The sequence below is a fragment of the Mirounga leonina genome, unplaced genomic scaffold, assembly GCF_011800145.1.
Source record: "Mirounga leonina isolate KUSES-001 unplaced genomic scaffold, KU_Mleo_1.0 Mir_173, whole genome shotgun sequence".
Taxonomy (NCBI): Eukaryota; Metazoa; Chordata; class Mammalia; order Carnivora; family Phocidae; genus Mirounga; species Mirounga leonina.
This window is the reverse complement of record NW_023270447.1, coordinates 32,154,979-32,175,662: the sequence shown is the minus strand read 5'-3', so window position 1 is coordinate 32,175,662 and position 20,684 is coordinate 32,154,979. Positions and strand designations below refer to the sequence as shown.

At 34.2% G+C, this 20,684-nt stretch overlaps 1 protein-coding gene across 1 annotated transcript in view; it reads left to right on the top strand.

Moving 5' to 3' along the window:
* The window catches only part of MSH4 (mutS homolog 4), a 92,386-nt gene that overhangs the window by 11,171 nt on the left and 60,531 nt on the right, over positions 1–20,684 (top strand). The window contains exons 3-8 of the mRNA XM_035018246.1: positions 2,931–3,091; positions 4,607–4,717; positions 6,467–6,582; positions 7,632–7,805; positions 12,121–12,293; positions 18,386–18,453. Coding sequence (XP_034874137.1) covers positions 2,931–3,091; positions 4,607–4,717; positions 6,467–6,582; positions 7,632–7,805; positions 12,121–12,293; positions 18,386–18,453 — 803 coding nt within the window. The remainder of the gene's footprint in view (positions 1–2,930; positions 3,092–4,606; positions 4,718–6,466; positions 6,583–7,631; positions 7,806–12,120; positions 12,294–18,385; positions 18,454–20,684) is intronic.

Below are 20,684 nucleotides of genomic sequence, written 5' to 3'. Positions count from 1 at the left end.
TTTCTAAATGCTTCTACCAGTGTACACTATTACTAGCAACATGTGAGAGTTCTTGTTGATCTGCATCCTCTCCAACAGTTGGTATTGTCAGACTTCTTAATATTTACCAGTCTAGCAGTTGTAAGATACTAATTGTAGTCTGAATTTGTATTTTCCTGGTTATTAATGAAGTTGATTACCTTTTGTGTGCTTTTTGACCATATAGTTTTCATTTTTTTGTGAAATGACTGTTCATGTGTTTTACCTATTTTTCTTTAGATTTATTTTTCTAGATTTGTAGAAATTCTTTATATATTCTGAATATATATTCAGAGTATATATTCTTTTGATGAATACATATATTGTGTATATCTTCTCTAGGTTATGGCTTGTCTTCCTCCTTTTTTTATGATGTTCTTTGATGAACAGAAGTTCTTAATTTTATACATTTTTAGTAAATGTTCTGCTGCACTTGTTTTTTCTTTTTATCTTTACAGTTGTGTTTTATATGTGTTTATTAGGTCTTTTCCTTTCTTTCTTTCTTTTTTAATAAACTACACTGGTTGTGGGGCTTAAACTCATGACCCTGAGATTAAGAGTCACATGCTCTATCCACTGAGCCAACCAGGTGCCCATTAGGTCCTTTCTTTAATTGTGTTGTTTAAGTCTGTATCACTAAAGACTTCTTTGTAGAGGTATATTAAAAACTCCCATTATGATTGTGGACTTGTCTATTTCTCTAGTAGTTCTGTTAATTTTTTGTTTTGCATATTTTGAAGCTATTTTAGTAAGAGCCTAAAAATTTAGCATTGTTATGTTGTAATAGGAAATGACTCTTCATTTCTAAATATACTTTTTGCTTTAACGTATATTTTGTCTGCTATTAATACAACAATTCCTTTTCTGTAGGTTACTGTTTATATGATATATATTTAAAAAATTTTTGACTTCCAAACTTTTACCCTCAGGCCTTTGTACATGGTATTTCCTATGCTTAGGAACACTTTCTTCCCCTCTTCATACAGTCAACTCTTATTTATTTCTCAAGTCTAAGCTTAAATGTTACATCTTACAGAAAGCTTTCTGTAATCCTATAAGTCTAGGCTGATTCTCTCTACTACGTGCTCCCATTTCACTTTGCATTTTACTAATAATATTGGTATTTAATTGTCTTTTTCTCTGCTGCTCTATAAATTCCATGAAGGCAGAGACTATAGCAGTCTGGATCTAATTTGAAGATAGAACCATATAATGATTTAAACAAGGGAGATTTAACATAAAGAATTATTAAACTATGATAACAAAGTCACTGTAGGATATAAGAAAACTCTGTAAGGTACTCTAGAACTGAGGGGAGGCCCAAGAGGTCCTATTTGGAAGCACGCTCTTTTCAGGGCTCATCTCCAAGTCTGGGGTATAGATCTCCTTGGAGAAAGTCAAGTTGAACCTACTAAATGGCAGAGGCTGCAGGTTTGCCAGGCAAGGATTGGTCCACTGTCCCCCTGGGAAGTGGTGCTATATGGGGCATTTAATGTTGATCAGATTAGGTACTCACAGTGTGGTTGGCCAGGTTAGCCTTGGTAAGAGGAAGTTCATGATGTTGAGCCCATGCATATCCTTGCCACCATGGCTGCTTTGTTCATAGCTCTACTAAAGAAGCACTGGGGTGGCTGGGAAAAGAGGCTAGTTGACATCTGCAGAGTGTAGCATTTTGTCTACCTGATTATTAAGAGTCCCCTCTATAGTAGTTGCCCTTTAGTGGGCATTCACATGAGACATAAATATTTTCGAAGTTTATGCCCATTCAAAGAGGTTCATCTGCATACTTTCCCCAAGCTTTCCTTTTTATTATCTTCTAGTTCTATTTCTTCCAAGTCCCTATCCAGCTAGACCATTACCAACTGCTTATGAATGAGTCTAAATCTGTACTTCTGGTATAGTACTACCTCATTCCAGACATGGTAGATAACCAAAGGTACTGCTCAAAGTTCTGCTCAACAAAAGATCAAAGTGAACAAAACAGCTAAAAAAATTAGAATAAAATAGTAATGCATATCAAATATCTCACAGTGAAAGAGGAGTTTCATAGCAGAAAAGCAATGGAAGAAATTAGAAAGGAAAAAGATTGTGTATACAAAAGCAGAAATCTTTGAGAGATCAAGATTGGTAGCAACTATAAATCATTTTCATTGATTTATAATATTTTATTCTTTATAAAATGCATTCATATATATAATCCCATTTGATCCATTCATACCAGCTCTTGAGTTAGGCAGGGCAGTTACTACATTTTGTGATTTTTGATTATTTATTATGAAGTAATTTGCTCAAATTCATATAGCTTTTAAACGATAGAGTAGGATAAATAATCTAGGTTTTCTCATCCCAAATTCAGTGTTCCTTCATAACTCCATTCCAATGAAATGCAAAATGGGGGAATGTATAAATTATTTCTAATTTTGAAGTTAAGTTTTGGCAAAATACTTTGAGAATTAACATTTTTATTTGGTCAGGATATTAAAAGTTGTTTTTTAATGAGGAAAAAAAAGTTATTTCCCTGGATATTAAGAGCCATGTCCTAAACTTGGTGCTTTGAGATCTTATTAGAAAGAATGAGAACAAGCGTGGAGGACACGGGGGAGGGAGGGAAAACTGGGAAGAAATCAGAGAGGGAGACAAACCATGAGAGACTCTGGACTCCGGGAAACAAACTGAGGGGTGTGCAGGGGAGGGGTTGGGGAGTTAGGGTAACAGTGTGATGGGTATTAAGGAGGGCATGTGTGGTGATGAGCACTGGATATTATATGCAACTAATGAATCGTTGAACATTACATCAAAAACTAACGATGTACTACTATATGTTGGCTAACTGAACATAATAAAAAAAAGGAAAGAATGAGAACATACTATTATTAATTTTTATACATTTTCTTTTTTAAAAAATTTAACAGCTACATCGTCATCTGCAGTTTCAACACACTCCCCATCAGTTATTGTAGCTGTTGTAGAAGGTAGAGGACTTGCCAGAGGTGAAATAGGAATGGCAAGTATTGATTTAAAAAGCCCACAAATTATATTATCTCAGTTTGCAGACAATACAACATATGCGAAGGTAAGTATTTATACTGTTAGAAAATGGTTGACCTAGTGAGCACTATGTAGATTTTCAAGTCACTACTTTCCTAATTAGTTTACTTTTTCATGGAATAAAGTTTATTCACAATTGTTCTAATGTAGGCTACTCTGAATTAAAACTGTTTTACATCTGATTTTAATTTTTTTAATGTATTTTGTCCTAAAAATAATGTGCTTTGCTGTTATATGAACATTTCAAATTACTGTTAATTTCTAAAATTAACCTCTTCAAATTAATAGTTCTTGGACTCATTCCAAAGATTATATATTAATAATGCTATTGCCAAAGTTGTTTCACTGAACAGTATTTGAATTCTTTTTCCAGAGTTCAGGGAAACTGGTCTTTTAGGTCAGTCATAATTTAGCCTCTTCTTGCCTTCACTTCCTATCACTTATCATTAATTTGGGCCACTGGCCTATTGTCATGGAAATTTCTGTCATTTACCAGGTAGAAGTAATCTGCTTTTAATCTCTATATTCTAAAAAGTTAGTTGACCCAATTTCTGTTATTAAATATATATATGCTATGTTATTTTTAGCATTTTATTGTTTTTTTTTTTTCCTTTTCCTAATTCCTCTTTATGGTTTCTCAGTACATAGATTTCCTTTTCCTACCTAATAATTAATTGTTTTAACATAGCTAACAACCTACATGATACTAGTACTGCATGTAACATTATCTCTGGGTATTTCACATTTTTATGCAATTTAAAAAAACATAGGAAAAAGCTTTTTTTAAAAACAAATGTTTGGCAAATTGATTAAGAATTTCTGTGTCTGGGGGCGCTGGGTGGCTCAGTTGTTTAACATCTGCTTTTGGCTCAGGTCATGATCCCAGGACCCTGGGATGAAGCCCCACATCAAACTCCCGCTCAGCGGGAAGTCTGCTTCTCCTTCTCCTTCTGCCCCTCTCCCTCACTCATATTCGCGCTCTCTCTCTCTCTCTCTCAAATAAATAAATAAAATCTTTAAAAAAAAAAAAAAGAATTTCTGTGTCTGGGATAGTTCTAAGAAATGCACCTATATTGTGAAAAGAATAAGTTGTAAAACATATGTTTCTCATCTTTGTTTCTATACTGTTCAACTTCTAAGCTGTACCAGTGTGGTCATAATGATTGAATCACCATAGTTATACTTTTGAATGTGTTTATGTTTTTTATGGAGATGGATAGAATACCAAATAGAAGAATTAATTTTAAAACATCTTATATTAGGAATATATATCTGATAAGTTCAAATTAATTTTTGAGCTTAGAGCTGTTACAAATTATTGTGAAGTAAAATATAACCTATGTTTATTATATTTTATATATATGATATATTTATATTCATATAGCATATATGTGTAATATATCACTTTTAGAAATATACCTTAACTGACGTATCTGTGAATTAATTTTAAGTACTTATCTCTCAGAAAAATATGCCACTTGTTTGGTTTTAGAGAATCCTAAGCTTACATTTAAGAAATTATTTATTCAAATTATTTTAGGTGATTACTAAACTCAAAATTTTATCACCTTTGGAAATAATAATGTCAAATACTGCTTGTGTTGTGGGGAATTCAACTAAGTTGTTTACTCTGATCACAGAAAATTTCAAGGTGAGTGATTTTTATTCTCAATAGTAACATTCAAGTCTTACCTTATTTAAAATCCATTCTATAATAGCATTCTGGAGAACAATAATTTGAAAAACTTTATATTTACCCTAAAGTACTCACTAAATACAAGTCCTAAACTAATGGACAGTTAATACATAAAATGAAAATGACAGGGCATCCACTTACTTGATTTGGCACCCTTGATCTACCTTAAACACCATCTTTTTTTTTTAATTGTAGGTTACTTCTGTGAGGTTTAAGATAATTATGATGGCTACAGATTGATGTGATCTCAGCTTATCGAATTCAGAGAAAAAATATATTCTTTCTTCCAGTGTCCATATATAAATTCCAGGGAAGGACCCTAATGGGTCCTGCTTTGTTCATACTCCCACATATTAGACTAATTACAGTTTCTCAGGGTAGAAGCACTATGATTGATTAATCCCTGGTCATTTGCTTTCTGTGGGGATACAGGGCTCTGTAACTGACAGTTACCAAACCCACATGGAATGTAAAATAGATGAGTCCTTCAAAGGCAAAAACAGCATATATTCACTACACTTGAGATGTAGGGCAGTATGGCATAGTGCTTAAGAATAGAGGAGTCAGACTGTGCTTGTTTCAGATCTTGACTCTACATGATCTTGTACAAGTTAAGTTACTTAAATTTTTTTCATCAGTAAAATAGGGACAATAATCTACCTCTTAGAGAATTGGTATTTTATATAACATAATTAGAGAAATGACCTCATTGATTTAAGGTTACTTTTGGGCAAAGCCCTAAAGGAAGTGAGAGACAGAGCCATAGAACTATTGGGGTAAAAGTATTATAAGCAGAGGGGAAAAACCAGTATTATTATTATTGTCATTATTACCACACTTATCATAAAAAAAACCTTCATTAGAAGAGAAGCACTATGAAGTGGAAGGACTTTGTAGCCAGAGAAGTCTAAATTCAAGTCTCAGTTCTGGCACGTATCAAATGTATGATGTTAGAAAAACTACTTGACTTTTTAGAATTTTACTTGTAAGAAAATTGTAGTTAAAACAAGACTTACATCGTGGAGTTATTGTGATGATTAACTGAGATAATTTAAAACAGTCTTGGTGCATAACAAATTCCCTATCTCCTCATGAATTTTTTTTTTCCCTGTCTTACAGCTCTTTCATAGTCCATTGTTATTATATTATCTTTCTTACATATTGTTTTTATTCAGAGGAGGTAAACCTTTTACTCTACAACTTCATGCTTTTTTTCCTACTCCTTTAAAAAAGTTTCATTATCTCCTTTTCTTCTAAATAAATTCACCTTATGTATATAACATCTCATAGATTTGGTAGCTGGAATTGATATTTTTTTCCTCTGCAGCTAATACATTATAAGGATCTACTCTATCTCAATTATGGTATAGAATATGTAACACCAAATGTAAAACCTGGGTGGTGATGTTGCTGTAGAATAAAGTTAATAGAAGGCAGAGGCTCTCATGTTTATTTTTTATTATTGTACCTACCACATTCAGTTAAATGTCATGTGAATATGGTCTAATAAGAGCTATAAACTGCTGTGATTCACTTAGTAAAATAGATAATCATTCTTTTTTTGTAAATCATTAAGAAAATATCTTATTTAACTCTGGAAAATAATAAATAATAAAAAATAAACTTTATATGACATTGAAGCCACCTAAGCAGTTTTGGGGCAACTGCATGAAACTTTATTTTGAAATTAAAACTTCTTTTCAGAATGTTAATTTTACTACTATCCAAAGGAAATACTTCAATGAAACAAAAGGACTAGAGTACATTGAACAGTTATGCATAACAGAATTCAGCACTGTCCTAATGGAGGTTCAGTCCAAGTAAGTTATGACTTAAGGAAAATGTTAAGTCTGTAGTGTGAGTTCCATGAGGGCAAGGTCTTTTGTTCATTTTGTTTTCTGCTGTATCCCTAGAAAAGTGCCTGACTTACAATACATACTCCATAATTATTGAAATAGTAAAATAGTTAACTAAAATTTATATACAAGGCATATTTTGCTAACTTAATTTATACAGAATTTTTCCAAATTGGTCATAATCTGTTGCCATTATGGTTGCTGCTCACTTTACTTTGGAGTGAATTGCTCAAGTAGCTACAGTAACCTAGAAATGTGAGACACCGAGCTGTAGTCCTGTTATTTCATACATGTACTCCTAAGAGATTCAGTTAGGACAGGGAATGATATTTTTAAAAAGGATTTTTTTTAAAAGATTTTATTTATTTGATAGAGAGAGAACACAAGTAGGGGCAGCTGCAGGCAGAGGGAGAGGGAGAAGCAGACTTCCTCCTGAGCAGGGAGCCCAACGTGGGGCTCTATCCCAGGACCCCGAGATCATGACCTGAGCCGAAGGCAGATGCTTAACAGACTGAGCCACCCAGGCACCCTAGAAAGGGTATTTTTTAGAACATAGTAAATAGATACTTTCTTTGAGCTGGGTTGGACTAGTTGTGTATTCAGTTAATCACAGTAACTAAGCTCACCAAGATCATAACATACTTTTCTATACATAGGAACCTTCTAACTCTGTCAGACCTTTTCAACATTATTTGAATTCTTAGTATGGTACATTGACACAAGTTACCACTGAATATTGTCTTCCAGCCTGTGATTTATTGGAGTTGTTAAGTGTCAGACTTCAGAAAATTGTCTATCAACTTTTATGTTTTAGAGGTTATTTTGTTAGTTTTCAAAAGTAAAGAGCACTGAAAAAAAAATAAAGAGCACTGGGTGTGCTTTTCCCTTTGAATTTAAGCAGTGCTATGCAAATATTTATAATTTTCCTAATAATAGGGTGAAATAAATGTTTTATAGCAATACTTTGTTTTATTCTAAAGATTTACAGTGAAGTGTCATTGGTCACCTTTCAGGTATTACTGCCTTGCAGCTGTTGCAGCTTTATTAAAATATGTAGAATTTATTCAAAATTCAGTTTATGCACCAAAATCGCTGAAGATTTGTTTCCAGGGTAGTGAACAGACAGCCATGATAGATTCATCATCAGCCCAAAACCTTGAATTACTAATTAATAATCAAGACTGTAGGTAAGATCATCTAAATTTTTTTCTTACAAAATATATGTGTATTTTATTATGTCCTATTTTTCTATGAATAGTTATTTTACATTTCTGTAAATTGATATAGAAATATTGAATAAACATACCTTCAATCATTGTACCATTGTTGCTGAACTGCTCAGATGTTTCACGAAAGTCGAATTTTAAAAAAGTATTTGTATGAAACAACAAAAAACAACCCATTTCAAAACTAGGCAAAGGACTTGAATGGACATTTCTCCAAAGAAGATATCCAAATGGCCAATAAGCACAGTCATTATGGAAATGCAAATCAAAACCCACAGTTACTACTTCACACTCATTAAGATGGTTATTATCAAGTAAGTAGAAAATAAGTGTTGGCAAAGATGTGGAGAAATTGGAACCCTGGTACATTTATCATGAGAATATAAAATGATACAGTCATTTTTGGAAACAGTATGGTGATTCCTCAAAGAAAGTTAAACATAGAATTACCATATGATTCAGCATTCTACTTCTAAGTGCGCATACCGAGAAGAATTGAAAGCAGAGACTCAAAGAGATACTTGCAGACAAGTGTTCACAGCAGCATTATTCACAGTAGCCAAAAGGTGAAAATAAACCTAATGTCCATCAGTGAGTGACTGACTAGATAAACAAAATAAGGTATATACATAATGTACAATGGAATACCATTCAACCTTATGAGTGAAATTCTGATATATGCCACAAGATGTATGAACCTTGAAGACATTGTACTAAGTGCAATAAGCCAAACACAAAAGGAAAAATATTTTATAATTCCACTTAGATACCTAGACTAGGCAAATTCATAGAGACAGAAAGTAGACAAAAATTATCAGGGACTTGGAACAGTAGGGAGTAGGTAGTTACTGTTTGGTGGATTCAGAGTTTCTGCTTGGGATGATGAAAAAGTTCTGGAAATGGGTAATGACAGTTGTACAATATTGTGGATGTATCTAACAACACTGAATTATGTACTTAAAATGTTTAAAATGGTAAAATTTATGTTATGTGTGTTTTACCACAATAAAAAGAAATTGTATCCAGACTACCACAAAATTGGAATGACCAGCTTTATTAAAAGCATCAAGTACAGGAAATTTAAGGGGCTATATAATTATTTGAGAAGGTAAAAATAGTTGAATCAACTTGGTCTGTGGTGTATGACTAGATTGCTGGTTTTACTGGCTTATTATTAACTTTAGTTAGAGTACCAGGAATATGAATGGTGAGCATGAGAGAGAGAGAGAGAGATAGGGAGAGGCACAGACAGACACACAGTGTTTATAGATTTCATAGTAGGGTACTTCAACTAGAATTAACACATTAATAGAAAATAATATAATCAACATGGTGATGGTGAGGCAGAAATGCATTAATACGGGGTTGGTTTGGTACAAAGAATTAATGAGGAATTACAGTGTAGAGGTGGAAACACATAGTATTATTAATATGTACTAAGTATGGTGATAAAATTTGCATAAAAATGATGGGATCATAGCAGAGAGAGAGTTAATTGGGCTTGGGTTAAGGGTAAAAGGGAAGTAGTTAGGAAAGGCTTTCTAGAGGAGATAATACCTGAGGTAAGTTTTGAAATATAAACATAAATATAAGTAATCTAGATGAAGTAGAAAAGGTGGTAAGACAGTAAGTCTCGAAAGCATGATTTTCATTATAACAATATGGTATGTGCAAGGAAACTAAAGCTATTTAATATTACTGATTGGTAAAGTGCAAGTTCGGAGTAAGTAAGCTTGGAGTAGTTAAATAATCAGCTTTTGGTAATTAAATATAACATTAGACATCAATGAAAGGGATAAACTTAAAATGGTTATGATTTTTAGTATTAAGAGTATTGAAGGGAATAAAGAGTACTTTAGACAATTGAAACCTTAAGGTGCTCAGTGCAAATTTAGAGCCATAGTTGTTTAAATATCTCTATTACTTTGTATATTCTTATTTTGGCTTCACTTTCCATTATGTGAAATTGCCAGACATTATTTGCTGTTGCAAACTTAGAAACATAGGCTGTCTAATTTTGTTAATTACTTATACTCTAATCATCAAGAGCAGTTTAAATCTATCTAGGTACTGTTGATACTACTTTTAGTAAGAGTAGTACTGTATGTAACACTTTTAGTTATCCATCAGTATAGTAGGCTCAGTTCCTTTGCAGTTCCATTGGCTAATGATGGTCTAAAATTACAACCTTAAAGAATTTATAGTTAATTGTAGCTATTATTCCTTTTCAATTTAGTCAATAAGGAATTTTTTTCTTCTTGCTACTTAAAAAGGATTAAAATAATATTATTTGGAAAAATTACTCTGTCATTTACTTTCTATGTTATAATAACATAGAGTAACAGAGAGAGTCAATAACCAAGGCTGATAATTACTACAAAGTGTTTATACTTTGTCACATTTAATAGTTCATCATTATTTATCATTATCATTGTCAAACATTGCTTGAGTTCCAGCTATATATTACATGATAGGATATTTGACCTCTAAGAGTTCATATTATAGTTGAAAAGGAGAAATTGAGAAGCCTTTTCATAGACTTGAAGCAAAGAATTTCAGGTTAAAAGATGGATATTCTACCTGCTGAACTATCTGAATAGCTCTAACACTTCTGTAGACTTGTCACCTGTTCAGAGCAGTTTCACTCTTTGATTTCTATAGCAAATGGCAGGTTTGGGTATGCTGCTCACTTCCTTGGTTCCTGTAGAAGCCCAGTTCTCAAAAAGTAAATGCCTGGGATGACTCTACTCCCACCCCTGACCAGGACTTGATTTGAGTAGTTCTCTAAAAATTTGTTTAAATTGATATACCAGGGCACCTGGCTGGCTCAGTTGGTAGAGCATATTTGGTCTCAAGGTTGTGACTTCAAGCCCTACATTGGGGGTAAAGTTTACTTAAAAAAAATTGATATACCAAAAATCTGCTAGTCCAATGACTAAATTAAGAGTCATTCTTGTTTTCTACCCTCTCTTAACCCGGATTCAGTCCACTAGTAAATCCCCTTGACTCAACCTTTAGAATACATACCAATTCTGGATCACATCTTACCATTTCCAAGGCTACAGTCCTAACCATTACCAACATCATTTTAGCCTGGACTACTATAATTACCCCTACCTTGTTTCTCTGCCTTCTTTTTACCCTCCTACATTTAGTCTATTCTTGATCTAGTGGGCAGACTGTGATCCTTTTAAACTAGAAATCAGATGTTGGAACTCTGCTGCTGAAAATCTTCCAGTGGCTCCCATTACATTTAGAATAGAGTCCGGACTCTTTACCATGGCCTACAAGGACTTCTATGTCCTGGTCTCTGTCAGCTTCTTCATCTCCCTCCATTTTCTTTCACTTGCAGAGTTCCATCACACTTGATCTTCTTTCTGGTTCTAGATCCAAAAAGACTTCCTGGGCTTAAATTACTGTTCTGCTTGGCCCTTTTTAACTGATAACTCTTTTCTTGTTATTTAATTATTAGGAAATCTTAGACAAGTAAGTTAATTTCTTTGCACTTCAGTTCCTTCCCTTGTAAAATGTGGTTAAATCTAGCATCTACTTCACACTGGTTATTAGAATTAAATAAGTTAATATATGTAAAGTGCTTAGAATATTGCCTGGCACATACTTAGTGTTCAATATATGTTACCTATGCTCACCATCATTGTCACCATCATCTGCATCCCATCATCATCTTTGCATGGATACCTTTTGAATTCAACTACCAAATGCATATATAGGTCTCTCTCAACCAACTTAACTAAAGCAACCCTCCTGGTCATTCTCTATGCAGTCCTGTTCTGTTTAACACTTTCTGTACCTGAAATTATTTTCTTTCTCTTTTATTTGTAATTCTCTTAACTTCTTAAATTAGAACAAAGTGATTAGTCACTTTTTTAAATGTAAAAGCTCTTTTCCCCTATAAAAGATATATTACTGTTATCTTGCTATTATTGATGGAATGCCATGGAGTAGAACATTTTATATTAGTCTGAATATTCCAGCTGACCTATGAAAAAAGTCATTAACTAAATGCAAGAAGATACTGTTAATTAAAGCCTTGTTCATTGATAGCGTACTTGGGATCTTATTTGAAATATATATTCTCAGGCCTCATCTCAGACTTACTCATCTCAGACTTAGAATTCCCTGTGTGATTTGTATGCACATTAAAGTTTGAGAATCACTACTGTAGATTATAGGATTATTTAGGAAGTTAAATGGTAACTTTTTTTGATTTTTCCTTGTATACTTAATGAAATTTTCCTAATTTGTATTTTCAAAGGAATAATCACACACTCTTTGGTGTTCTAAATTATACTAAGACTCCTGGAGGAAGTAGAAGACTTCGTTCTAATATATTAGAACCTCTAGTTGATATTGAAACCATTAACATGAGATTAGATTGTGTTCAAGAACTACTTCAAGATGAGGAGCTCTTTTTTGGACTTCAGTCAGGTAAATGAATATCACCTAATTTTATGAATACAAATTATTAAAAAATACATTGTCTTTTTATAAGAATACTAGTCATATTGGATTAAGTCTCATCCTAATAACATTATCTTAACTTACATCTGCAAAGATCTAATTTCCAAATAAGATCACATTCAGATACCAGGGTTTAGGACTTCAAAATATCTTTTTGGGGACACAATTCAACCCCCATAACATAAGGTAAGAGAATTGCCTTTGGCATCTGGCTATTTGTTCACTCGCATGGCAATATAGTTCTCTTCTTAAATCTATAGGAAGGACAGTAGATACGTACTACTCCGAGGCCAGTTCCTGGTTCCTAGCAGTTTGATCTGTCTTTCATACCCCTACTCCCAACCATTCCACATGGTGTTCTGGTACATGAAAATCTAGGAGGCATTGAGCAAGCTACAAAGAAATTATTTTTTTTAAGTTTATTTTTTAGTAATCTCTACACCCAACATGGGGTTCAGACTCACAGCCCTGAGCTCAAGAGTTGCATGCTCCCCGACTAAGCCAGCCAGGTGCCCCACAAAGAGGACATTTTTAATTGTAATCCTTTTCTTGTTCACAGCAACATCTTTTTGGCCGACCTATACCTGGCCTTCCATGTTATACATAAGTGCCTAGAATATGAAGTTATTTAATTATGTAATGTTAGTCAAACTCCAACAGTTGTCATCTTTTTAAACTTTCTGCTACTAAATATGCAGTTGCCCTTCTCTTGCCTGTAGCTAACTGCTCCACCTATGTTCTGGATACTGTCTTTGTACTCATGTGTCTCCTGTATCTTTAATACCTTTCTCTCTTCCTCCTGTCTTTCCCATCTTTGTAAAAAAAAAAAAAAAAAAATCTTGCTGGACTTTACCTTCTCCAGCTACCACCTTATTTCTCTCTTCTCCCAATTCATACGTAAACTGGTTGAAAGACAGATTTTCTGTAGTCACTATCTTCTCTTCACAACATTTCAGTCTGCTGCAGTCTTGTTTCTGTGCTCACTGTGTGAGATTCCTCTAGTCAAGGTTACTGTAGCAAATGTTATTGGTTCTTTGTCAAGATCCTCTTGGGTCTATTTTACCTTTCTGTGTGCCCCTTTTCTTGCTCTGTGTGGCTTTTGCTTCTACTAGCCCACCTGTGGAATCTCATTGGAATCCTGGCCCCAGACTGTTAGAGCATTTTGCTCTCAAGAAGTGTGCCAAAAGTGCCTTGCAGCCCTTAAATCACTGAATGAAGTGGGAATATGAAAATGCTGCTCTTTCTGAAAAATTTTTATTAAAATTCAATTTAGTTAACATATATTGTATTATTAGTTTCATGGGTAGAATTTAGTGATTCATTGGTTGCATATAATATCCCACTGGGGTATTACATTACATCAAGTGCCCTCCTTAATGCCCATCACCCACTCAAAATGGATGAAAGATCTAAATGTGAGACAGGAATCCATCAAAATCCTAGAGGAGAACACAGGCAGCAACTTCTTTGACCTCGACCACAGTAACTTCTTACTAGACATGTCTCTGAAGGCAAGGGAAATGAAAACAAAAAACTATTGGGACTTCATCAGGATAAAAAGCTTTTGCACAGCAAAGAAAACAGTCAACAAAACTAAAAGGCAACCTACAAATGGGAGAAGATATTTGCAAATGACTTATCAGATAAAGGGCTAGTATCCAAAATCCTTAAAGAACTTATCAAACTTAACACCCCCAAACCAAAAAATCCAGTCAAGAAATGGGCAGAAGACATGAACAGACATTTTTCCAAAGAAGACATCCAAATGGCCAATAGACACATGAAAAAATGCTCCACATCTCTTGGCATCAGGGAAATACAAATCAAAACCACAATAAGATAAAACCCTGCCCTTTTTATATTGGTTTGGTGAAAACCCTGAATATAACTTAAAGTCCAGGATTCTTCTGTAGGATCAGTTGAAGTTACCTTCTATAGGACTTTGCCTGAAATTATACTTTTGTTTGTCTTTTTCCCTTCCCCATCCTTCTCTCTTTTCCTGTTTTCTCTTGGAAGCATATTTTTAAAAAAATTATTTAAATTTTAGTTAACATATAGTGCAATATTAGTTTCAGGAGTAGAGTTCAGTGATTCATCACTTACATACAATACCCAGTGCTCATCACAAGTGCCCTCTTTAATACCCATCACCATCTAGCCCATCCCCCCACCTACCTCCCTCCATCAACCGTCAGTTTTTCTCTATGGTTAAGAATCTCTTGGGTGGGGCGCCTGGGTGGCTCAGTCAGTTAAGCATCTGCCTTCAGCTCAGGTCATGATCCCAGGGTCCTGGGATTGAGTCCCATATCAGGCTACCTGCTCAGTGGGGAGCCTGCTTCTCCCTCTCTAAAAAAAAAAAATCCGGTGCCTGGGTGGCTCAGTCGGTTAGGTGTCTGCCTCAGCTCAGGTAATGATTTCAGGGTCCTGGGATGGAGCCCTGCATCAGGCTCCGTGCTCATCACTGGGGAATCTGCTGCTTCTCCCTCTGCTGCTCCCCGCCCCTTCCTGCTTGTGCTCTCTCTCAAATAAAATCTTTAAAAGAATCTCTTATGGTTGGTTTCCCTCTCTCTTTTTTCCCCCCTCCCATATGTTCATCTGTTTTGTTTCTTAAATTTGGAAACACCTTTTTTTTTCCTTAAGTAGGCTCCACATCCTGTGGAGCCCAGTGTGGGGCTTGAACTTACAACCCTGAGATCAAGACCTGAGCTGAGATCAGGAGTTGGACGCTTAAGTGACTGAGCCACCCAGATACCCCTGGAAGCACATTCTTTTTTTTTTTTTTTTTTTAAAGATTTTTTATTTATTTATCTGAGAGAGAGAAATGGGAGACAGAGAGCATGAGAGGGGGAGGAAACTCATTTCTTTAAAAAGTTTACATGACAGGAAACAACAAATGTTGGCGAGGATGTGGAGAAAGGGGAACTCTTTTACACTCTTGATGGGAATGCAAGCTGATACAGCCACTCTGGAAAACAGTATGGTGGTTCCTAAAGATGTTAAAAATAGAGGTACCCTACAACCCACAATTGCACTACTAGGTATTTACCCCAAAGATACAGATGTAGTGAAAAGAAGGGGCACATTCACCCCAATGTTCATAGCAGCAATGTCCGCAATAACCAAACTGTGGAAGGAGCCGAGATGTCCTTCAACAGACGAATGGATAAAGAAGATGTGGTCCATATATACAATGGAATATTACTCAGCCATCAGAAAGGATGAATACCTACCATTTGCATGGACATGGGTGGAACTGGAGGGTATTACGCTAAGTGAAATAAGTCAAGCAGAGAAAGTCAATTATCATATTGGTTCACTTATTTGTGGAACATAAGGAATAGCACAGAGGACCATAGGTGAAGGGAGGGAAAACTGAATGGGAAGAAATCAGAGAGGGAGACAAACCATGAGAGACTCTGGACTCCAGGAAACAAACTGAGGGTGACAGAAGGGGGGGGGGGTTGGGGGGATGGGGTAGCCAGGTGATGGGTATTAAGGAGGGCACGCGATAAGATGAGCACTGGGTGTTATATGCAACTAATGAATCGTTGAACACTACATTAAAAAAAATAATGATGTATTATATGTTGGCTAATTTAACATAATAAAAAAAAGTTTACATGAATATCCAGTCAGAACCAACTGGTTATCTCCCTTGAAATGTTATCTATATGGATTTCCAAATAGACCTCAGGACTGTATACAATCTTGGAATGTCCTCAGAAAGCTCTGTCATTGACCAGGTAACAGTAAAAACTTCAGAGTCCTTTCTTTCACATGGAAAAGGAAAAGACTTCTGAGTCTTCTTTAAGGTTTCTATTCCTTTGCTCAGTCCCTAAATGCTAAGCCTCTTCAAAGATATGTCCTAGGTTGTCTTTTTACCCTGTATATTCTTATATGACTTACCTTCCTGCTTTTATAATTATCACTCACATATTCATGACTTCCTAATCTACATCTCATACCCAGATATCTCTACAGACCTTCAGCCCCATCTATCTTATTGCCTACTGAGCACTTTTTTAGATGTTCCTCAACCATTTCAAATTCAGTGTTCCCAAACTGTGCTATCTTCCTTCTAAGTCAGTCTTCCTGATTTCAGTGAAGAGCTCTACATCCAACCTCTACTGAGCCAGATACCTGGAAGTCATTCTTTTTTTTTTTAATTTTTAAAAAAGATTTTATTTATTTATTTGACAGAGCACAAGCAGGGAGAGCAACAGGCAGAGGGAAAGGGAGAAGCAGACTCCTTATATGACTTACCTTCCTGGTTTTATAATTAGCACAGGATCCACAGATAATATTTCAGTTCTTTTTTTTTTTGTACATTTATTTATTATTTATGTAATCTCTGCACTCAGTGTGGGGCTTGAACTAATGACCCCAAGATCAAGAGTCGCATGCTTTGCCGACTGAGCCAGCTGGGTGCCCTGATAATATTTCAGTTCTATATTAAGGAAATGGGTAGGATTTTGACAACAGGAGAACCCTAGAAATGATATTTGAGACAAAGGGAACATGCCTCTGCAAGGTATGCTGATGCACATAGGGCGACAACACTTTTTTTGGTTGTAGTTGCTGGGATAAATATCTGATATGAGTGCCATTGGCTGTGATCTTGAGCAGTCATTATTTTCTAGGGAACACTTGTTTTTCTGGGAAGTTGGGGAAGATAGAGTTAACATAAGCTTCTGCAGTTTTATTTAATGTTGATATGAAAGAGCTTGCTGTATTTAAGGCATGGCCAGTAGTTACTTATGATTTGAAGCCTTGAGGAATGGCAGGAAATGAGGATTGGGGCTAGCTTGTGAAGGGCTTTTATATAATGGTAAGAAATTTGGGATTTTATCCTGCAAATAATAGGGAGCTGATGATTTTAAATCAGGAGAGTAATATGATCAAACCCTTATTTTAGAAACATTATTCTGGTTGTTATGATAGGCTTAGGTAAGGGAAGAAGAAGAGACCAAAAAAGAAAGAGGCCAATCTATATGAGGGATTAGGAGAGTCTGGTTAGTGGAATCACATGTAAAATGTCACAATAGTATTATGTCTTATTGAACAGTATAATTTATATTACAGTCTATTTACTGTGATTTTTCAACATAGCTTTAATATAGCTAATTACTATAGAAGCAGCAAATTAGAAAGGGACAGAGTTGTAGAGGTAGGCAAACTGAAAAATACCACAAGATACTTGGCAGTTTGAACAGGAAGAAAGTGACATAAAATTTTTATCTTTTTGGTTTTTTTTTTTTAACAGTGTAGCAGGTTGGATCCATTTTGTGAAAGTATCAGTAAGTCTACACAAAAGCTTTGAGGTCACATGTTTCAGTGATGATAATAGTCATGAGTTATTAAGAAACAGTTACTATAGTTTACTGTATTTTAAGTACGAGGAAATGGAGTTCATCCTTAAAAGGTCTGTTAAATGGCAAAATTAAAAAAAAACTGGAGATATTTAAAAGGCATAGATTACAATTATCTATGAATTTATTTTTGTAGAAAACTTTAAGCTGGAAAATGAGTTGAGAAGAACAAAAGAACAGTTTTGAGCTCTAGTGTGTGCAAGGTACTTTACATATATTATCTCCCTTACTCCTCACAACAATCCTAGGAGGTAGATGTTACTATCCACATTTAAAAAATGAAAACAACCAAAGTTCAGAGAAAATAGGTAAATTCTGGTAGGCTACATGGTTAGTGGTTGAACTGGATTTTTAAACTAATCTTAAGTATCAGGAAGAAAAGTTACAGATCAAAAAGGTGGGAAGAAAATTATAATAACATCTAAAAGCCAGAGAAGTAAGTTTTTAGAAGGAAAGGGTGATCAACAGTGTCAGATTTTGAAGACAGAATATAACTAATAAAATTAAGAAAAGACCATTAAAATTTATTGTTTTATTCCTGACACATGTAAGATAGATAAAGACGATTAAAACAAGTAATGTTTGTAGGTAGAACTGTTCTATTTTATTATTTGAGAATAATACTTTACATAGTTTATATTTTGAACTGTAACACAAAGTTTAAATGCACATGTTTTTTGTTTGTTTCAGTTATATCAAGATTTCTTGATACAGAGCAGCTTCTTTCTGTTTTAGTCCAAATTCCAAAGCAAGACACGGTATGTATGTATATATTATATGTTATTATACTTTATATGATATAATTTGTCTTAATGTGATATAACAATTAGAAAATATAAAAATATTTTGGAAAAGTACTTCATTATTAATACCTGGAACATTTTTATGCCTTTTAAAGGAAACATTTTTTCCCAATTTCCTATTATATGTTATAGTAAAAATTAAAAGTTTCTTAATTGAGGAATTGGCATATTTTCATTAATCAAATATTTACTTAAAAAGTTTATAATCTTTTTAAAACTTAGATTATAATTTTTGCTTAATAAATAACTAGATAAAAATTATCTTAGATCCAAAGATTATGGGTGCTTCTTAAAAGTGAACATTATGTAAAGTTTGATTAGCCTTCAAATCTGCTTAAACTTTAAGATGAAACAGTGTCTTTGGATATTTTTCAAAATTAAATACTTAGTGCTTATAGGCACATCCTGTAAAAAAAAGTGATAGATGGTTTTTATTCTTCTCTTTAAGGTGAATTGAAAAATATTTACTTTAATGAAATACACACATATTTTTGCTCATATGCTTAAAAAGGAAAAGAGTTTTGTACATCAGTAGAGTTTGATTTAAAATTTGATTACTTTGCAAATCCATTGAAATCTATGCTTCAGAACTCTTTCTTTATTGTAGAGATAACACTCTTTAGGTTCATTTATAATAAAAACATCATCCGACGGATGGAAAAGCTTTGGCTGTTGGATAGGCACAGAACTAGAAGTTTTCTTAAATAATTGAAATACCTTGTAATAATTCAATATATACAAGTGGGAATTAGCCAAAAACAACTGATGTCTGGAACAAAATTAATTACATTCGTAACATGAGTTTGAAAGTATTCCTCCTCTTTAACTTTCTAGAACAGTTTGTGTAGAACTGGTTTTATTTATCCCTTAAATGTTTGGTAGAATTCACAAATGAAGCTATTAGAACGTGGGATTTTCTTTCTAGGGAGGTTTTCGACTGTAAATCCACCTTATTAAACAGATATGGTGCTATTCAGATTACCTCTTTCTCATTGAATGAGCTTTCGTAGATTGTGTCTTTCAAAGAATTTGTCATTTCACCCAACTTGTTGAATTTATTGGCATTACATTGTTCCTAATAAACTCCTTATTATCCTTTTTATATTTGTAAAACTTGCAGTGATATATTCTTATTCTTGATGTTGGTAATTTAATATTCTCTCTTTTTTTTTCTTAGTCATTCTGGCTAGAGGTTATCAATTTTCTTGGTGTTTTCAAGAAACCAATTTTTGATTTAATTGATTTCGTCTTCTTTTCTTGTTCTCCATTTTGTGGATTTCTTTTATCAGTCTTTTTTTTTTTTTTTGAGCAAATATTTGTTTGTTTGTTTGCTTGTTTTCTTCCAAGTTTTTATTTCAATTCCAGTTAGGTAATATACAGTGTAATATTAGTTTCAGGTGTGCAATATAATGATTCAACACTTCTGTACAACACCCAGTGCTCATCACAAGTGTACTCCTTAATCCCCATTACCCATTTAACCCATTACCCACCAACCTCCCCTCTAGTAATCCTCAGGTCTCTACAGTTAAGAGTCTGTTTTCTGGTTTGCTTCTCTCTCTCTCTCTCTCTCTTTTTCTTTCCTCTGCTTACTCTGTGCTTAGTTTGCTCTTCTTTCTCAGGATTCTGAAGGTAGAAGCTGAGATGATCGATTTGAGACCTTTTTTTCTTTTCTAATATAGTCATTTAGTGCTATAAATTTCCCTCTGAGTAATGCTTTAGCTATATTACACAATTTTTAAAAACTAATTTATTTGAGAGAGAGTGAGCAAGTGAAAGAGAGAGACAGAGAGCACAAATAGGGAAAGGCAGAAGCAGACTCCCCACTGAGCAGGGAGCCCAATGTGGGGCTCCATCCCAGGACCCTGGGATCATGACTTGAGCCGAAGGGAGATGCTTAACTGACTGAGCCACCCAGGCACCCCTATATTTCACAATTTTTGATATGTTGTGTTTGTCATTCAAAAAAGTTAAAAATATCTTCTAATTTCATTTTTAATTTCTTCTTTGACATGGGTTATTTAGAAGTGTGTTATTTAATTTCCAGTATTTGGGAATTTTCCAGGTATCTTTCTATTACAGATCTCTAATTTAATTCCATTGTGGTCAAGGACATATGTTGTCTGATACGGATCCTTTGAGCTTTATTGACTCTTGTTTTTATGGCCCAGAATATGATCTGTCTT